This window comes from Cucurbita pepo, chromosome LG05 (assembly GCF_002806865.2).
Source record: "Cucurbita pepo subsp. pepo cultivar mu-cu-16 chromosome LG05, ASM280686v2, whole genome shotgun sequence".
Lineage (NCBI taxonomy): Eukaryota > Viridiplantae > Streptophyta > Magnoliopsida > Cucurbitales > Cucurbitaceae > Cucurbita > Cucurbita pepo.
The window spans coordinates 5,080,251-5,096,679 of record NC_036642.1 but is presented as its reverse complement, the minus strand read 5'-3'; the positions used below and the strand labels follow the sequence as shown (position 1 = coordinate 5,096,679).

The 16,429-nt window shown below is 35.4% G+C and overlaps 3 protein-coding genes across 3 annotated transcripts; 2 read left to right on the top strand and 1 right to left on the bottom strand.

Moving 5' to 3' along the window:
- Positions 1 to 1,903: 1,903 nt before the first annotated feature.
- LOC111796022 (aquaporin PIP2-7-like) lies at positions 1,904 to 3,370 on the bottom strand. Its single transcript, XM_023678706.1, has 3 exons — positions 2,648 to 3,370; positions 2,430 to 2,570; positions 1,904 to 2,347 (listed from the first exon to the last, which is right to left on the bottom strand). Exons 1-3 carry the CDS (start codon positions 3,248 to 3,250, stop codon positions 2,234 to 2,236), a joined length of 858 nt encoding a protein of 285 aa, XP_023534474.1. The 5' UTR covers positions 3,251 to 3,370; the 3' UTR covers positions 1,904 to 2,233.
- Positions 3,371 to 7,310: 3,940 nt separating this feature from the next.
- Positions 7,311 to 8,451, top strand: LOC111796040. The gene has a single exon (XM_023678733.1). It carries the CDS (start codon positions 7,802 to 7,804, stop codon positions 8,276 to 8,278), a length of 477 nt encoding a protein of 158 aa, XP_023534501.1. The 5' UTR covers positions 7,311 to 7,801; the 3' UTR covers positions 8,279 to 8,451.
- Positions 8,452 to 11,344: 2,893 nt separating this feature from the next.
- On the top strand, positions 11,345 to 14,453 carry LOC111795990 (double-stranded RNA-binding protein 2-like). Its single transcript, XM_023678661.1, has 3 exons — positions 11,345 to 11,956; positions 12,796 to 13,015; positions 13,399 to 14,453. Exons 1-3 carry the CDS (start codon positions 11,711 to 11,713, stop codon positions 14,190 to 14,192), a joined length of 1,260 nt encoding a protein of 419 aa, XP_023534429.1. The 5' UTR covers positions 11,345 to 11,710; the 3' UTR covers positions 14,193 to 14,453.
- Positions 14,454 to 16,429: the final 1,976 nt, after the last annotated feature.

The window sequence follows — 16,429 nt, the reverse complement described above, 5'->3', positions numbered from 1 at the left end:
AGATAGTACGTTTCAAGCTACGGTTTAAGATCTACTTGGATGGTTATTGGTTTTGATTTAAGAATGACTCATGAATGTTCGACTTTTTTTTGGAATAAGCACCGTAATTTTGCAAAATTTTGAAATTTTGAAACGTTTTTGAGCAAGTATCAAGTTCAATTTTAAGTAAAGATTTTAATAGACTAAACCAAATATGGATCTTTTTAGATTTAATTATATATTGGGACAACAAAGGTCTAGTCATCCCCGACCATGTCATTATTTTGTTTTGTTTTATTTTACTTTTACCATTAAATATTATAATTTTTTATTTTATTTTAATTTTTTTTTCTTTTTTTAAGGATTGGATGTCGAAATTTTCTATGAGGAAAATTGTTGTGTTGGATGTTTGGGCTTTGTTCTGAGGCGGTCCATTTTGTCCAGAGTGGTCAGCCCACGTGGGCCTAATATACAAAAGACGCAACCGATCCAGTGAATGTTACAATGGGTACATTCTGACTTAATTAATTTCAAAAACTTTATAATTTTGTCTTTTAATTCTATATTTAATGTATAAAATTAATATTTTATTATGTATATATAAAAATAAAAATATGTAATGTATATATCCAAATTTTAAACATAATTAATATTTTTTTGAACTCTATTGTTTAATAAATCATTAAATATACAATACATTATTATTGTATTCAATATTTCTTTAAATATTTAAAATTTGCCGTCCTATATACAGAAAATTCAATTTTCAATCTATTAAATTTTAAAATTTTAGATATTTATTAAAATTTTATTTTAGGCTTAATAAAAAGCTTAAGCAAGCAGAGGGGTTTGGCGGTGAGCTGGCTAAAATAGTGGACCCCACAGGACAATGGAGGAGTGACCTAGCAGTGTCCCCTCCACGTGAATGTTTAGGTCATCTTGAAACCTCCACCCCTTTAAAGTTGTGGCATTGGTTTTTTATGTGCTATATATTTTATACATACTATATAACAAAAATATGAACATGATTAACGCTCCATATCTTAATCGTTAAACTTTGCTCAAAATTGGTGATTTAATAGACGAGATACGTAGAAAACGCTCTTTAAACTGACATTAGGTTAAAATTATAGGGTAAAATGTGAACTTTATTAAGGAGACCTGAACCTTTGAGTGGGACCTACGAGAACAGAAACAAATAGCTACGTGGAATATGGTAGAATTCCCAACAAGTNTTTTTTTTTTTTTTTTTTTTTTTTTTTTTGTCATTATGGTACTAATTTCATAAAAATGAGTCTGATCGATGGTGGCTACAAAAAAAAAAACAAACATCTCTTTAGAAGTAATAATGATGTAGCGAGAATACTCGAGAACACATTAGAAAAGCCAATTATTAATAATATTAAATAAATCTAATCATCATCAATATCTTCAAGGAATCTCGAAACAAAGTTAGGGACGTCGAGAGTGCTATAACAACAAGCTAAAACAAACTCAACCATCCATGACCGAAGATTAGTTGTCGCAATCTTGGCTCTACCATCAAATAATGGTGCATTCCCAAAAAGAATATTCTTGAAGACCATACATTATTTCAAAACCCTAATGTAAATAATTAAATTATGTAACGTAACAGCTAGACTTTACCTACTGAAATAATTTAATACAAGATAAGATATGATATTTATATATAATTAGTGACCTAACTTTTTTTTGTTATATATATATATTTATTTATTTATTATTATTTTTTTTGTAGCTTGCCACTCTGTTGGGTAAGGTTTCCAGTGGGAGAATATGAAGCCTTTTGAGAGTTTCAAGGTAGTATCTGGACCACAAATTCCCAGACATTCTAATCCATGTGCTGTACTAAACCCTCAGCTCAGCTCATAATTAACAATAATTTTACCATTAAATAGGGAAATTAAGAACATAAAGGAGATTCTTTTATTAATAAAACAAAGAAGGGGAAAGGGATAAGGATGAAACACGAGAAAAATACGGCGACAACAGACATGAAAAATATGTACAATTTCCAGGGCCAATGATTGATGTTTTTGTTCAGCTCAATTTCACGGCGGCGGTGGAGGAGGAGACTGGAGAAGAAACAGAGCAAGCAACAATGGAGTGTTCCAATTCCACCATTAAAACCAACTCTATTCATAAAACAAAAAAAAACAGGACATAACAAAACAAGACACAATCATGAACCNGGTTTTTTTTTTTTTTTTTTTTTGGAAGGAAAAAAGGTTTCTTAAGCGTTGCTCCTGAAGGATCCAAGAGCTTTAATGGCGCCAGCTCTGAGTACATACTGGTGGTAAATTGCAGCAATTGCAGCTCCAATGAATGGACCAACCCAGAAAATCCACTGCTCAAAACAACAATTCGAACAAAAACCCATTAGTTAATACTCCAAAACAAGCGAAAAGGAATGTAATTTAGTTAATTACTTGATCATCCCAGGCTTTTTCATGGTTGAAGATGACAGCAGCTCCGAAGCTTCTTGCAGGGTTAATTCCAGTTCCGGTGATGGGGATTGTGGCTAAGTGAACCATGAACACTGCAAATCCAATTGGGAGTGGCGCCAAAACCTTTGTTGAAAGAAACAGAGTTGGTTAATTGATGCAGAGAAAACAGAGTAATTTAACGATTTGGGTTGGAGACTTACCGGAACATGGGAATCTCTGGCGCTTCTTTTGGGATCGGTGGCGGAGAAGACGGTGTAGACAAGAACAAAGGTACCGATGATTTCAGCTCCCAAGCCAGTGCCTTTGTTGTACCCATCACTGAGCATGTTGGCGCCGCCATTATACCTCACGTAGTACGCCGACTGGAAAGCCTTAACCAACCCACAGCCACAGATAGCACCCGCACACTGAGCTACCATGTACAACACGGCCCTAACCAACGACACCTTCCTTGCCAAGAACAGCCCAAAGGTCACTGCTGGGTTTATGTGGCCACCGGAGATCCCGGCGGTGCAGTAGACGAGGATGAAGATCATGCCGCCAAAGGCCCAGGCGATGCCGAGGATTCCGACGCCGTTACATGGGTCTTTGGAGATATTAGGGTCACTTTGGTGGGAGTAGCCGATAACAGTCAAAACGGTGACGTAGAGGAAGAGGAGAGTGGCGATGAACTCGGCGATGGCGGCTCTGTAAAGTGACCATTTGGTGAGCTCGTCTGGGTCGATGAAAGGAGCGGGAGGTGGGTCTTGGTAGTCCTTGGCTTGGAATTGGCCTTGCTCGGCTGCCTCAACGTCCTTGCCCATAATTTGGGTTTCTGCTGGTTAAAGCGGCGGAGAATGCGGCGGAGGGAGCGGCGGAGGGAATGTCAGTGAAGAGAAGGAGGAAGGGGGGGAAGGGTATTTATGGAGCGGGGAAGAAAATACTAGAAGGAGAGAGAAGGAGTATGATTAGAGAGAGATAAACAGAGTATAATTAGAGTGTTAATTAAAATTTAATGCATTAGAGATTGTGTTTAATTAATGATAAATGAAATTAGAGGTGGACCGTCCAATGAGCTTGATTTCGCTAGCAAGTGGGGCCCACTCCCGCTTCTACCGCCTCCTGATTGACATATTGTTTTGTCTTTATTCGAGGAAGATAAGGAAATGGTTCTTTTTTCTTTTCTTATTTATTTATTTATTTATTTTACCATTCAATGAAGTCTCTCACAATTTAACGGCTATTTAGCCATCTTACAAAACAATCCAACGGATCATAATTGTTTTACGCAGATCTTAATCACTTGGGGTAAATTGGTAAATTCACACCCTCATCCCCTTCAAAACAAACCTATAAAGTACAAACAAAACCTCTGCTTTTTAAATACGTTATTTTGGTTCTTTTTCTTCAATTATATATAAATTATTAAGTTTAAATATTATTTTTCATACTTTTAGTTGTTTTATTTTAAACGCCTATTTTAGTGGTTGTGCTTTTTTTAAACATAACTATTTTCATTTTTTTTTCTATTCTGTTTAAATTTTTCAAACACTAATTTACATTAACCAAAACAAATATTAAAAAAATAAAATTAATTAATTCAATTTATAATTTAACTTAAAATAACTAATCATATATTACATATTAAATGTACGTATCATACATCAATTTAAGTGCATATGCGATTTTATTTATTTACTTACGTTACTTCACGTTACCTTATATTCAGTTGAAACAGACAAATTTTTCAACTGACTTACATTTATTGTTTAGCTTGGTCGGTAAGTTTTCTAATCTTTCATAAATATAATAGTAAAATTAAAATTTTTAAAAAAAAAAAAACACTTCACGTGCTCAGTACCCTCTCAGTTTTAACGTGTGTTGTTTTTTCTAAAAAATATTAAAAAATTATTACTAATTAAAATCATTAAGTTTAAATTTCAAATATCTAGAAGTTAAATATATGAGTAATATCCGTATTTCGTGTTTTTAAAATAAATGAGAAAGAAATATATAAATAATATATGTCGTAAATTATTGTTGGGCGATGATGAGCCAAGCCAGAGAAGCTTACCTGGATTTCCACCGAATTTCCATATTATTTATTTACTTAATTCTTATTTTTTTAATCGCCAATCATTTAGACTAACCATCCTAATCTTTTATTTAATATTTTTTTTCCATGTTAACGATAAAGAAAATATTATAAATAAATGAAAATCTAGGCAATATTTTCGTAAATTAAATATCCACGTTTTGATGTGAAATCATAATATATGATATTATATTTTAAACAAAAAACTAGAGGTCTTCGTTATTTTAAATAAAAATAATACGCCACTGCTCCTCACTATCTACATAATTTATATATAAATATATTTTATATATTATAACGTAGAAAGCGAATTTAAAACCTACAACATATAAAACAATATCTTATTTATTTATTTTAGTTTTAAAAATGTATCTTTTAAGTCGAATTCATAAAATAAATACAACGTTCTATAAGAAAATAATAAAACATATTAGACCTAATTTTAAAAAAATGTTATGAAATAGGTTTATATATATATTTAAAATATGATGGGAAAGTTAAAATATTAATTTTATTGATAAAAAAAATGCGTATAAATTAACGAATGTAAATGGATTAAATAGGCCTAACTTGTAACATTCGACAATGTATAATATTTTAAAAAGTCAAATTAATTTTTTTATTTTAAAAAAATTTGTGTTCGTAAGAGAATTTAAATAGACCAATCATATAAACGCATTATTTTTCTAATTTTGAAGCAAACTTTCCAACCAACTCATAGAAAATTATTTAAATAAGATAAAATTTATAAAAAAAAATTGAAATATGGGGAAATTAAATCATACAAACCGACTATGGATTTAAATAAATTGACATTGAAATTGTTTAATTCAGAAAATGGACCATGGCAGCCGCCCACTCAAGAAATTCCACATATTAAATCATTCTTATCCACAATTTAAATCAATATTTTCGACAGTTATTTATTTATTTATATATATATATATATATAAATGTCTGTGGCTTTGGCTTCATTCAAGGGAATAAAGTTGTGGATGGCAGAGTGACACGTGGAAGTTATAAAATCCGTTTTGAAGACAAACATTATTATGGGGGTAAAAATGGACGAGGTTGGAAGTGACAGACATGGTCGGTTGACTAATTTTCCAACACTTGTTTTAAATATTTTCTCTAATTATAATTTCTAACAATATCATTGTATTTGCTCAAAGTCATAATATAAAAATGTCATCATAGTTCAATTTTTTTTTTTTTTAAATGAGCATGAAGCGAGAATAATTGTTCGATAAAAACTTATTTAGTAGATAATCAATTTAACATGCACGATAGACGAATCTCAATTAAAATAGATAACGAGGATGTTGATCTTGGTGATAATAGCAAATATGTAGATGAAAACTTTGAAGATTGAAGAGGAAAAATGTTTAATGTGAATGACACTTGCATATAGATTAGTCAGTCCTAAGAGATGGAGAAACCTCGTATTCTAGTATAATAGTGTGAGCTTTAAAAGGGAATCGAGACGTGGTGGCTGACGGCGGTAACAGCTCAAGCCCATCAATAGCAGATATCGTCTTCTTTGAGCTTTCCCTTTCAGGTTTTCTCTCAAGACTTTAAAACGCGTCTTCTAGGGAAAATTTTTCACACCCTTATCACAATCCACTCCCATCGTGATCCAGCATCCTTACTAGCACACTGTCTCGTACCTATCCCACTCCGTCCGGTGTCTGGCTTTGATACTATTTGTAATGCCCCAATCCCACCGCTAGTAGATATTGTCCTCTTTGAGCTTTTTCGATATCAAGGGAGTCTCATGTTGCTAATTTAGGAAATGATCATGAGTTTATAAGTAAGGAATACCTCTCTATTGGTATTAGGTATTTTGGAAAAGTCCAAAGCAAAGACATGAGAGCTTATGCTCAAAGTGGACAATATCATACCATTATGGAGAGTCGTTATTCCTAACAACAACAAATATTAGGGAGTCCGAAGACGTCGGCAAGGACCTCGGGAAACAGAGTCGTCGAGAACGTGCTTTCCTTTCCTATTAGCATTAAAAAAACAAAGGCCATGGAGAGATGAGTGATTGGAGGCCCTAGCTATTGGGCTTATCCATTTCAATAAGGCGTCGAGGAAGGAAGCCCGTAAAACTGAGAGCCCATTATGTAGATGGCTACACAGGCCCAAGCCCAATAGAACAATAAAAAGTTAGCGTTTGAAAGGGAAATGATGAAAAGGAAGGGAGGTTAGTTTTAGGGTTAGGCCCACTCCTCCAATTCCGATCAGTTGCCATCAAAACTCACCCTCCGCTTTCATTTTCCAAACCCCACTTTGCCCCTCCTACCTCCTCAATAGCCAAATAAACACTCATTCCCCTTTTTCTCTTACCTTTCTCTCTTCATTTCTTCTATCAATTTAGATATTTTTTTATTAATATCTTTCCCTATATTTAACCACTTATATACATGTCGTCACATGACGACACATCCATAAGGGTAAAATTGTAATAAATGATAATAACGCACGAATCAAATATACATTTTTTGAGCCAAAATATCAATGATAACAATTTTTGTATTTTTCTAAAATTTGCTTGTTTTTTTTTTTTTTTTTTTTACCATTTTTCTACGGAAAAAAACTTAAATATTAAGAAGATTAAGAATATATCGCGAGAAATTGGAAGGAGATTTTGAGGTGTCGCTTGTGAGAGGACAGCAGGGCAACACAAGGCCAGCTGGCAAGCGTGGGGCCTACTTCACGTGCAATCATACTTGTTCCATAGCCTGCAACAGAATCTCGCCACGCGTCCTTTTTTCTTTTCTTTATCCAAACCCCAGTCTTCAATTAATTTTCCTACTCACGTCGCGACAAAAACTGACAGCAGCCATGTTCCTCTTCCCAAAATACCCCTCCCCAGTTGCGTGACCCAACGGCTAAGCTTCTTCCTCTTCCCAAACGTGGCACTCATCGACCGCATTCACTGACATGTCGGTTCATTCCGATTATTATGAGGCGCGATGCATACGATCGTTGCTCCTTCCAATGAAAACCCTGCGTTTTAGTGGAAATTGGAATTATCCGACGTGTCATTTCTTAAAATTACAGGGTGTTTTTGGTAAATTTAGGGTTTATAACTGCACAGTGAAAAGAATAAAACCTTATCCATTATCAGTAAAAAAATAAGATGGAAAGAAACCCCAACAAGCTTTATAAAAAGAACTCAACCAAATCAATCCAAACTCCAACGATTTTCCGCTCCGATTACAGAAAAAGTTAGTTTCAGATTCCAAACTAATTCACAAGTTTCCTTTCTCATCTCATGGCGACTGGAAAAAGCTGTTACGGCCGCTCCAACTACCGTTTCCTCTCCGGCGACATCTCCGGCCACCACCACTCCTTCACTTCCGACTTACCGTTCGAACTCAACGAATCGGACATCTACAACTCCGGTAGTTTGATATCGCCGGAGATTCGGCGATCTCCGATCCCGGCGAAGCGAATCTCGAAAAAGCCGTCGTCGAATCCAGTGGAGTTACGCGGTGGTGCTTCGTCGCTGCCGGTGAATATCCCGGACTGGTCGAAGATTCTAAAGGAGGAGTACAGAGAGAAGCGGAGTGTTGAATACGACGAGGATATGGAGGAAGACGAGGACGATTGGGAGGAAATGAGAGTGCCGCCTCACGAGTTTTTGGCGAGGCAAACGGCGAGGACTAGGACGGCGTCGTTTTCGGTGCACGAAGGAATTGGAAGGACGTTGAAAGGGAGAGATCTGAGTAGGGTGAGAAATGCAATATGAGAAAAAATTGGGTTCGAGGATTGAAATATGATTATTATGAAGGACTTATAGTGTAAATAATTGTTGTATGGGCGTTACTGGTAAGTTTCTGGAAAATAGAAGCTCCATTAATGCTGTAAAATATAATTATTTCTTCTTCTTATTATTGTTATTGATTTTGCTGCTGGTTCTTACGTCTGACACGAACTCCCTATAACTTTCTGATCTCTGGGTATACCTCGAACGGAGTGTATGCTAGTAATCACGGATCTCGTATCAATGAAGATCTATTTCTTAGTTATAAATTCATGATCATTCTCTAAATTAGCACTTACTCCTAACAATCCTCAATAGCATAATAGAGGGAGTAGGCCTCGTGGATACGTTATGCAAAATAAAAATAATAAATAAATGTGGGACCATTTGTAAATGATTGATTTTCTTATTATATATATATAAATAATTTATTTTATGATAGGTTATTGGGTGGGTGGGTAGGTATTCTTTTTAAAAAATTATTGATTTGTTAGGTTTCTAATAATGAAATGATGTATATTTAAAAATTTAGTTTAATTTAATATTTTAATTAAACTTTTAAAAGTTAAAAGAGTATATTTTTAACCCGTTTCAAAGTTTAAATTTATTTCAAATAAAGTGTTAATAGGTTCCATCTCAAATTAACTGTATGAGTATTTGTAACGATATTTTTTTAGATCTTTTAATATTTAAAAGTATTTTTAAAGCAACGCGTAAATATTAAATATATTATTATTAATTTAACCTAATTTAAAGTCGATTATGAATGGTCAAACATCATGAACACTTTTAAAATAATAGACAAATTAATCAAAGGATATATATAGACTAAATTATACACCTTGAAAGGCACCCCCAATTATCAGTTTGGCAACAAGTGACCAATAATGTAAACTTGATGTGATATTATTATTATTATTATTATTATTATTATTTTCATTAGTAACATCATGCCCCTAAAATCAAACATTTAATAACTTATTTGCCTTTAGGTGAATTAAACATAATTGGGTGGCCTATGATTTATTAATACATAATTTTAAATTAAATTAAAAATTAAGGAGAATACAATATTGTGTAATAATTTTAATGTTATCTTTCTCAATAATATATATTTTTTTTATTTAAAAATAATGTGCCATAGTTCAATAACCCAATAACCATTAGACTACTTAATATTATTTTAAAATTTAATAAATATAATAAATTGAAAATAGTTTTTTTAAATAAATGTTATAATCTTTCACCTTTATTATAAAATTAAAAAAAATATAATAAAATAAATGAATAATTAAATGAAAATATTATATTCGATGTAGATCTCAAAATCAAGAATTAACCTTTGGCTGAAAGCAACATATGGGTAAGTATGGAGCGTACGATTTATTCTTATGGTTATTGGTGGGGGCCACAAATTGAGAGCAACAATTGTCTTATAAACTTTGTCATCCACGACACTATCGACAACCTTGCGTTTTATTCAATATAGGGCGTCGTTTCATGGTTCTTAACGCACTCAGTGTCGAATAGCGTCACCATCGAGTTCACCAAGATATGGTGCAGCTCAAACATTATTGTTACACGTGGCCATGTTTTAAACTTTTTAACTGAAATTGACTTGTACCATAAAACCGCGTTTATTCTTGTTTGTTTGTTTTTTTTTTCTTTTTTTTTTTTTTCTCGTAATGGCAAGTGGCCTCTAAATGCACGTGATTCGAGAATATCTACACTCGAAAGTCAAAACACCCGTGTCGTATTATACTCAACGCACTCTCGTATGTAAAAATTTTATTAGTTTTACGTCAAATTCTGTTTTCATCACTCAAGCGAGAGCAGCTCAACACTACACGATAGTTGATCTAGAAAAAGAAAACAAGGTGCGTCGTTCAGAACAATAACTAAAGGGCAAATGTTCGGGTAAGTTTATCTTATTGAGACGGGAAGTGTATAAAGAAATGGCCCTTTGGCCTACCTAAAGGGCAATAATAGGGACTGCAATAAACAAAATGGTGATTTTGGATTTTATTAATGCACCAACAGACAAAATAATACATCTATTTCAATTATCTGTCACAATTTTTCAATTATTTTTTCTTCCAATAATTTATGTTTATTGCGAGAAAATCCATCAAATACTTAGTGGGCCGACAAGCCCAATATTTTTAAGGCTAAGCCCGTCACGCACTGGCCCAAATAGCTACTTTTTGGGCTACAATTATTTCCCTTACGCAACAACAGGCCCAATACACTATATAATATATTTATTCATTTTTTAATTCATCAACTTTTATTAATTATTTTGATATATAATAATTTATAAGGGCCCTCCAATAATTATACGATTTCCATCACCTTTTATTTTGTTCAGGTCTCTTCTTTTTCTGCTGTCTCCCACTCAATTTCCCTTCCTAATATTTTAAAAATAAATTTATTCAATAAATTTAGGCGGAGTTTGACCTAAAATAAAGTATATTAACCGATTAAGCTATGATTTAAAGGTCGACATGTCTCACTTCTTATATATTTTAGCCTACAAATTATTATATATTTCATTTCATTTGTTTATGACAATCACATGTGAAATGACAAGGCATCCTATATGAATGGGCGTTTTAATTATATATTTTTCAAATAATGTGATTTGATATATTTATCGATGACAATAAATGGGTAGGAGGGACTCCTTGTTTTCAAACATAATTCATCTAAGTTAGCTCGGAAGTGGCAATCATTATATGGGTTTTGTTTGTTTTTTTTGTTTTAATAGCTGTCAACAGTATAAATAAATGTTATTTTCATAAGTAGTTTCTACGATGATCATTTTTTTGTGGCCTACTAACTGACACGTGATCATGATTGATGTCATGTGATTTAGTTTGAGAGGGTAACTTCAGTGATCCGACCTACCAATGATAGCTCCTCGAGAACTACTTTGTTGATGGTTTAATTCAAATTCATCATCATGTAATGACTTGAAATTAACTCCATCAATGTCTGTTTTAAGGTTCTAAATTATGATAAATGGCGTAATTAGGGTGTCATTAATGTGATAAACAAGATAATTAAGAATGGTAGACTGAGTCAAGCATTGATTAGTGTATTCAAATTCAAAGTTTAAATTTAATTATGAAGAGTGAACAGAAAATCTTTGAAAGAGATCACATCCCATGCAGCTGAAGGTTGACTCAGAGCAACATTAAATTCCCAATCCCCAACTTTTTATTCCGATGAAATATCGATTACCCACTTTCTTTTGCTTCAATTTTTGCTCCAATTTTTGTCTGGCCGATGAAATCCTTTGCATCGTCGGACTTCACTCTCCGGCGACCACTGCGGCGGTCCGATTTCCTCTTCCGCCTCCGGCTACCGTTCCTATAGGTGATTGAGGGATAAAAGGGGGCTGAAATCGGAGGCGAAATGTATAAAAATCAGCTTCAGGAATTGGCGCAGAGGAGTTGCTTTAATCTTCCTTCTTATTCGTCGGTTAGGGAAGGGCCTGATCATGCTCCGAGGTTCAAAGCCTCCGTTAACTTTAACGGCGAGATCTTCGAAAGCCCTAACCATTGCCCTACTCTCCGGCTGGCTGAACACTCCGCGGCCGAGGTTGCTCTCAATTCCCTCGCGAATCGCGGTCCATCTCACTCGCTTGCCGCTCGGATCCTGGTGTGTATTCTTACACTCATTGTGCCGATTAGTTTCCGCCGTTGTTGCTGTTGCGACTATTGTGTTTCACGATGTGTTTGATTTCGTTCTTGTTGTTCTTCTTGGTCTTTTGTTCTAGTAGCTATTGCAAACTAGAGTAGGTCGCATTACTGTGTGCGAGTTCTATGTTTCCCTTCCTTGCCAGTCTTCAAACCTACGATCGCAGTTCAAAATCTGATGCGAAAATTGGAGTTTCGATTTTATTCTTGAGTTCGGTTTCAGGTGATCGCCTGAACGTTCCGGCTAGCGACCTCTATCGGCCGGAATGGAGTCGGCGATTAAGATAATCTGGTTCTTTCAGAATTTCACGAATAACCTTTCATTTTTCACCTCTTTTCCTCTAATGGCTCATCAAATTCCAAATCCAATTGTTTTTTCTGACGAAGCCGACACCGTAGACTTTAAATTCAAGAAACAGAGTACATTTTAGGAAACTTATTGACGGAAGCCTTCAACATTGATTGATATCTGCGATTGTTTTGTCGTTATCAATATCATTAAGGGACCAGTTGCATACGTGATTTTCTGTGGGGATGGTTGGTGATATTAAGTTCAGTTATAACTTGTCCTAGTAGCTTTTCCCCTTGCACGCCCCTGAAAGCCTCTGTATTCCCAGTTTTTTGACAATAACATGGCTGATTGAGCTGAAAGCTGTGGCAATTTATGTATGATTGCAATTCTACAGAGTTTTTTTTGCTTGTTTTTGTAATGTACATTTAGATGTGAACTCAAATTGTTGACCTTCTTGCTCAACTCTGTATCTTTGGTTTAGTGATAAAGTAATATATGGTAATCGGCAGGACGAGACAGGGGTTTACAAGAACCTCTTGCAGGAAATTGCCCAGAGAGTTGGGGCTCCATTGCCACAGTATACAACAGTCCGGTCAGGACTTGGACATCTGCCTGTTTTTACAGGGTCTATAGAATTGGCTGGAATCACGTTCACTGGGGAACCTGCGAAGAACAAGAAACAGGCAGAAAAGAATGCAGCCTTGGCAGCTTGGTCGTCTTTAAAACAATGTGAGTTTTGTTTCTGGATTTTTCGTCCCGATCATTTAAATCCATCTTAGAAGATCATGTAGCTAGCATAACCTTGGTGAATGTACTGTGGTTTAGCCCTTGTTGAACTAGAAAATGTTGCATATGCCACTTTCTGTGACACCTCTTATCCCCCCAGATTCAATATTTCTTAGCAGTCTTTAAGATTTTCAATCAACCCATTGCATTTTACGACCTTCATACATCTATGTCCTCGAGTTCTAAAGATACGATATTAAAGCCATTGTTTGGATATGATGTGAATCACGATTATTATTTGTGGAAGAAGATGTTGCCATGGATGTGCACTGATATATCAATTGTCGTTAAACATTTGGATAATGTAGTGTGTTTTTTCTGTCCAGTGGCAAAAGAAGCGGCCAGTTCATCGGAAGTTGAAAGCAATGACGAGCCAGAGCAGGTTATGATAGCTCGGGCGTTATTGAACTATCGTTTGAAGGAGAAGATGTTCAAGACTAACCCAAATGTCCCAATGCCATTCCCAAAGAAGCTTTCATTTCAAAGTCCAAGGGCAACTAGTCCGCAACCACCCCCCGCTACCACATCCAAAATTCTTCCTTTCATTTGCAAAAGGCCAATTTCTCGAAGCAGACTACCACCAACAGAATACAACAGCCCTACATTACCATCACATCCTCTTACAGCCTATGGGAGTCATCCTCAAAAGTTCCCTGCACCTGGAGCCGTTCCTTATGTCCCGATTCGACAATATAGGATGCCTTGCCGGGGAATTGTACCACCTGTGACTATAAGAACTGCTGTGCCTGTTTATGCTGCACCGCCATTCGCACAACCACCCAATGTACACTCCCAGGTGCGAACTTCCCAACACATTCGAATTGTCCCCCCTGTCTCAGTTAGACAAGCTATTCCAGTTTTTGCTGCTCCTCCACCATTGTCCAGAAAGGAGTTCTCAGCTCTTCACAAAGGAGATTCCCTCACTGTCCATAAACAAGATCCGTCAACCACTACCGTAGAGGGTTCTGCCAATACCTCGAAAGCAGATCATTCAGCTGCATCTGGCCCAGTCTTGCTCACGACAACTTCTAATCAAGTACCGGAAACTCAGAGCCCAAATGCAACCAGTTTGGATGAAACCAAAACTGTTCAGCATCTGAAACAACTCAAAATCCAATAGATTGTTAACTTCGTTGGATATATACCATAAGATGTGACAATCTCAGATCATCTAGTGTTGTTAGATTAATGTTCTGTTTAAGCGTCGTATGTACTGTCTCGACAGTTTTGCCTTTGCCATATATGACCAATAGTTAGCCCCAAGGTAAACGAGAGGGCACAATTTCCTTGTAATCGGCTTTATCCAGTGGCAGTAATGTTAATTGTGAAGTCCTACCCCTTTAGCTATTTACCCAAAAAATTAAGTCATCTATTCATAAAATCTTAGTTCCCTTGGCATTGCAGGCTCACAAAGCTGAGGCAAGTGTTAGAACTGTCGAAAACGATTCGTGGGTTGAGCTCCATATCTTACAGGTACTATTCCCTTACAATTTTGTAATGTTTTTGCATCACTTCTCCATCTTTCTGACTCTAATATTGGGTAGGAAGACACAGAACAAAAGGTCTTAATTCTTAAAGCTTATTAGAAGATACAAAATCATGAAATCAAATAGAATGGATGGTAAGATTAGATTGTCAGAAATAAGGTAAAGATTTGCATGCTCTTAGACGTATACTGTCATAATGATCGAGAAACTATAATGAGATTAAAAAAAAAGTCAGAAAGTGGTCGAAAGTTGTCTGAAAGTAAGGGGTTAGTGGGGTGACAGGGAGTGTCTATTTCTCATCCTAACGAGAAAAAAACACAATAATTTCACCCTCCAAATCATAGTGTTGTAAACGCTAGAAGCCTTAAATATTGACCACATTTTAGTTGCCTATGACCGTTTACTTCTATTTGTTTTCTTCTTTTACTTTTCTATGATTGGATATGCTAGTATCCCTCAATATTGTGTGGTGCCTTGAATTCTGTGGTTTTGATTTGTCTTGTTTTGGGAAGTTTGGTTTAAGCTGAAGTAAGTTCATAAACTTGAGCGTTCAAATGGGTTGAACTGTATGATGATGAACAGGGCAGTCTTGAAATCCTTGGTTCATAGTCTGATATTGTTAACCTCTAAAGCTTTGAACCCATCAGCTTAATCTCAGTATTAAAAAGCGAAAGAATAAAGTGATTACTGATAGATAGATCCATTGCAGGAATCAAGAAAAATGAGATTTCTAATTTCAGGTGTCATGTCAAATTCGGTGGAAAAAGAATTGACATGAACAACACCTTTTGTTTTTTAGTAACATTGTTGAAGACATTCCAATTGCCCTGGATGAAAACACGAAACACCACACCCACTTTACTTTCTGGTAACCTACGTGTTAACGATGGGATTTGTTTCTAGTGGCTGCCTCTGCTAATACCCTTTGGATTATTTTTNTTTTTTTTTTTTTTTTTTTTTTTTTTTTTTTTTTTTTTTAATAAGGCCAGGCAATATCCAAACTGGTTGTTGTGTGTTTGTTGTTTTCTCCATTTTGTGTGTGTAAATTATTTGTGTTGAAAGGGAATCAAAAGGGACAAAAAGGAGGGGAATAGGAGTTGCTTGCACATAACGTCTCGAGTTCTGAATTGCAATTCAATGCCCTTAGAGATGTCCACAAGGTGGGGGCAGTAGCGTTCCAATGCCCCACAAGGAATTTTTCTCCATTTCTTAATGGTGTGTGAGTAGATATGTTTAGAACAGTGTAGAGAATGAATATTCTCTTTCCTTAGCCTCGTTTAGCTAATAGGGAGAAATCTTTTATACTCGATTATCCTTTTGACCATGTTCGTGGCGGGGTGGCACGTTTCCACCCAATGGAAAAAAGGAAGGGAAGATAAGAGTGGTCTAATATGGTAGAACAATTCCCCCAACTACCCATTGCCCAAAACAAACTCTCAAACTCTCCATTTGCATTTGGGCATTCAAAGTTCACTTTTTATGGCGAAAACAACCGTGCCTTGAAATGCCCAATATGATGCTTTTATTTATTTATTTATTTATTTATTTATTTATTTATTTATTTATTTATTTATTTATTTATTTATTTATAGGCTAAAATAGTGAGATAAGTGTGAGAAAGAAGCAAAGTTATTGAAGTGGGACCAAATCTCCACTTGAAGGACACCAACTCCTCAAAGCAATGCCACGTCAACCCCTCTCTCACACAACAACCATTTGTTTTTTCTTTTCTATCTTTCTAAACAATGTGTTATTTTATGGATCTCCCACAGACATATTGGGCCCACATTTGGGCCCATCGGCCCACTCCACATATATTATTCCTTTCCTATCACAAAAGCAAGCAACGCCAGATGGAACCCTCCACCAC

What these genes read in the sequence shown, in the direction of transcription:
- LOC111795990 (XM_023678661.1), top strand. Translation starts at nt 11,711, where the DNA reads ATGTATAAAAATCAGCTTCAGGAATTGGCGCAGAGGAGTTGCTTTAAT. An exon ending in CGCTTGCCGCTCGGATCCTG is followed by an intron (nt 11,957 to 12,795) that starts GTGTGTATTCTT and finishes GGTAATCGGCAG; the next exon opens with GACGAGACAGGGGTTTACAA. An exon ending in TTGGTCGTCTTTAAAACAAT is followed by an intron (nt 13,016 to 13,398) that starts GTGAGTTTTGTT and finishes TTTTCTGTCCAG; the next exon opens with TGGCAAAAGAAGCGGCCAGT.
- LOC111796040 (XM_023678733.1), top strand. Translation starts at nt 7,802, where the DNA reads ATGGCGACTGGAAAAAGCTGTTACGGCCGCTCCAACTACCGTTTCCTC.
- LOC111796022 (XM_023678706.1), bottom strand. Translation starts at nt 3,250, where the DNA reads ATGGGCAAGGACGTTGAGGCAGCCGAGCAAGGCCAATTCCAAGCCAAG. An exon ending in CCAGAGATTCCCATGTTCCG is followed by an intron (nt 2,571 to 2,647) that starts GTAAGTCTCCAA and finishes CTTTCAACAAAG; the next exon opens with GTTTTGGCGCCACTCCCAAT. An exon ending in AAAAAGCCTGGGATGATCAA is followed by an intron (nt 2,348 to 2,429) that starts GTAATTAACTAA and finishes TGTTTTGAGCAG; the next exon opens with TGGATTTTCTGGGTTGGTCC.